This window comes from Lygodium microphyllum, chromosome 26, assembly GCF_053477565.2.
Source record: "Lygodium microphyllum isolate KBCC chromosome 26, Lygodium_microphyllum_v1.1.10, whole genome shotgun sequence".
Taxonomy (NCBI): Eukaryota; Viridiplantae; Streptophyta; class Polypodiopsida; order Schizaeales; family Lygodiaceae; genus Lygodium; species Lygodium microphyllum.
The window spans coordinates 12,323,033-12,326,363 of NC_141160.1; the positions used below are offsets into that span (position 1 = coordinate 12,323,033).

Consider the following 3,331-nt stretch of genomic DNA (forward strand, 5'->3'; position numbering starts at 1 on the left):
CTATCCACATTTAAGTGGGAAAAAAACCCTTCATCAAATCCTTCCAATGGTTGGAAAGTAAAAAATAGTATCCTTTTCTCATCCTCATCTCATGGCTCTTTCTCTGTGAAAGCTTCTTTTAAAAAGTAGTGGTTTTATGATATGCATGTCACAATTAGCTCCAAAATAATAGTACAACTCTATTCATGCTAATATGTAGATCAGACTCTCATACAAAAGACCATATGGAAAATTGCATCTTGAAATATAATTTCTGTGCTCCATATATGCCATTTGAATGATTTCTAGGTGTTGGTAGTAGAATAGAGGAGGCATATTTTCCCTCTTTTCCACTCCTATACTAAAGACCTTATCTTCATGTACAATTGTGGTTTCTTTGCTAGGTAGGCTTCATTTAATTGGAATGCCTACCCTTTCCCCTTTGTCCACTCCATATTAAAGGCCCTATAATTTGGGACATCTAAGATTAATTTATGTTGTTGTATATTCACGCTAGGTAGGTTTCATTTAATTAGAATGCCTACCCTTTCCCCCTTGTCCACTCTCTATTAAAGGCCTTATAATTGGGGACATCTAAGATTCATTTATGTTGTTGTATATTCACGCTAGGTAGGTTTCATTTTACTGTATTGCGCGATGTATCTTTTACTACATGTTTGAGAGTAAGTTGTGAAAATGTACGATTGTTTAACATATATTTCCTAAGGTCGTAAATGTAGAATACTATGCAGCCCTCTCTATGCTAATGTGTTTGCCTTTTATGATATTGCTATATGTTTGTCAGCCAAATTGTAAACCAAATTCTACAATTGATGATGCTAAGATGATAATTCTAAGCTAATGTATGATGCTAATCCATAATGTAGCTATCCTACTTTTTAATCATAGGCATACTTTGTAGTTATGATACTACGGCAATCTTATTTCAAGGATCAAATATCACGAGTGAGGGTACCCAGAATGTACTGAAAAACAAACAAACTAGAATGTATGGTGTCAATCTATATTCTAGTCATACTAGTCTTGTAGCATAATTTGTGTTATCCTTCTAAATCAATCTTAGATCAAGGGCGAAATGGCGTAAGTCGCAAGTATCTAGACCTTTCAGAGAAGCAAACTATATAGATCAATCCATGATTTGCATTGATTGTTGGTGGACAGTACAAATTGTACAAGGATGATGCTTAATATACAAATGAGGGATCAATTTTTGAGATGGCCAACCAACATTGTAGCCTTGTGTGAAGAAGAAATTCTTGATCAAAGCTTGACAGATGAGAGCATGAGCGAAGAGGCCCAGTTTCATAAGGTCATTTGGACCTTTGAATCCTCCTCTAATCATACAAAATTACAGGAAGGCAGAATGTGTAGAGAACGGGTTAGGTTGTGGAGGACAGATCTGGGCAGTCTCGTTGGAGATGCCCGACAGCCCCGCAGTTGTAACAAGATCGGGAATCCGCTGGAAGGGGGGTGGTAATTGGGCCAGTGCCACGACCCCCAGCGGCGCCGCGGCCCCACCCCCCGCCGCTACGGCCACGCCCGCGGCCTCGTGGAAAGAGAGGCACGGGTGGCGGCGCGACGGCGTATGCGATGGCGGCGGTGCAGTTGCGCGACATGTGTCCCACCATGCCGCAATTGTAGCACACGCCGCCAAAGCGCAGCGGGACGCGGCCCTCCCTGCCAGCAGCCGGGCCAGCTCCGGCGGCGGCGGGCATGCCGCCGCCGGGCCCGGGCGCGGTGGCAGGAGGCGCACGGGCGGCCGGCGAGTAGCGTGGGGCACCTTGCACGAAGGCCCCGTTGGGACCAGTCACCTCCAGGGCTCTCATGCGCCCGTCCTCGCCAACCTCCACTACGTACTCCACCGGCTCCCCCTGCTGCAACGACCGGAAACCCTGCGCGTGGATGGAGGTCTGATGGACGAACAGATCTTCTCCTCCACCTTCCGGGGTGATGAAGCCGAAGCCCTTGGAGCTGTTGAACCACTTCACTGTGCCTGTTTGCTTCGGCGCGCCGTCCAGACCTGCATCGGCTGCAGCTGCAGTATTGGCGGTAGCTGCAGTACTCTCCGCGGCGGCCATGGCTGACGTGCTTGCAATGGGAGATGGAGCTAATTCGGACATACAGACCTTACTCGACAGTGATCACGACTCACGAGCTGGAGAGCAGCACCGGACAGATCATGGAGACAAAACTCATGCCGGTGAGGATGACTGCAGTCGAGTCTGAGACTGTTATCGTGATCATCATTTTGTGCAGGATCGTGGTGGATGCTCGGCCATGACGGCTGAGAGGAAAATCAAGGGTTCCGAGGGAAGATGCCAATTAAGGTGCAGGGCACCGACTTACTCTCCCACGCACAGAGAGAGAGAGAGAGAGAGAGAGAGAGTGAGTGAGGCTGGTATATCCAAATGAGAAAAGGAGGCGGCTCGCGCATAAACACGCGCACATCAGCCTCCCATTCTCGATCATCACAGTATGGGTAGATAAAGAGTGGACGGCCGGATCATGTCCTTTCCCACCCTCACTTTTCTTTCTTTTATCCAATTCCACAACTCCCCACGCCAAGCGATTAAAGAAAAGCAATGACAATTGGACAGCTCTCACTTACTCTCTATACTATTGTTGTCTTTCTAGCCTCTAGGTGGTGTTGCACCACAGACACCTCTACCGTCATATTACTTACGTTGTTACGTCTTCTCACACATTCAGAAGCGCACCCTCCTACACGCCTTCAAGCTCCTGCCTTTACAATGCATTAGTATGTTGAAAGAGAACTCTATTGCTTCTCTGTGCCTCCTTAAAAGCAAGCGCTAGATCTTCAAGTTCTTTGTTAGAAGACTCAAGACTTTGGCCTAGAGCCACTTCGTATCTTGTATGCTGCAAGGTTGACCCTTCTCATTAATATTATCTGCTGCACTACAAAAAACACATCTTCAAGCTACCTTACGTGACTACTCCTTTGTAAAGAACAAAATCTTGATCCCTAGGTCACCAATACCCTAGGAAGTGAATGACTTAAGAGAAGGGCTGATCAAATAGAACATGAGCTTGGGGGATATAGTTATATGATTTAGGAGATCGAGAAAAAGGAAATCATGATATTGCTAAGTGTATAGACAATGTGTCCATGACTTAGGTCATGAGCATATGGTGACTAAGTTTCTTCTCTTTTTTAATGCTAGAAGTCATGCATAGAGAACAAATCTAAAATAAGCCCCTAAATATATTTTGATATTACTAAGGTGACAAACAACGTGCCCATCACTTAGGTCATGGCATGGGGGTTAAATTTCTTCTCTTCCTCCTAGTGGTCTCCAAAGATGGGTTTAGG

The 3,331-nt window shown here is 45.7% G+C and overlaps 1 protein-coding gene across 1 annotated transcript; it reads right to left on the reverse strand.

The window, feature by feature from the left end:
• Nucleotides 1-1,113: 1,113 nt before the first annotated feature.
• Nucleotides 1,114-2,736, reverse strand: LOC148012998 (cold shock protein 2-like). Its single transcript, XM_087668393.1, has one exon. It carries the CDS (start codon nucleotides 2,118-2,120, stop codon nucleotides 1,380-1,382), a length of 741 nt encoding a protein of 246 aa, XP_087524519.1. The 5' UTR covers nucleotides 2,121-2,736; the 3' UTR covers nucleotides 1,114-1,379.
• Between the last annotated feature and the right edge of the window lie 595 nt (nucleotides 2,737-3,331).

Excerpts from the sequence above, each read along its gene's own strand:
- LOC148012998 (XM_087668393.1), bottom strand. The coding sequence starts at position 2,120 with ATGTCCGAATTAGCTCCATCTCCCATTGCAAGCACGTCAGCCATGGCC.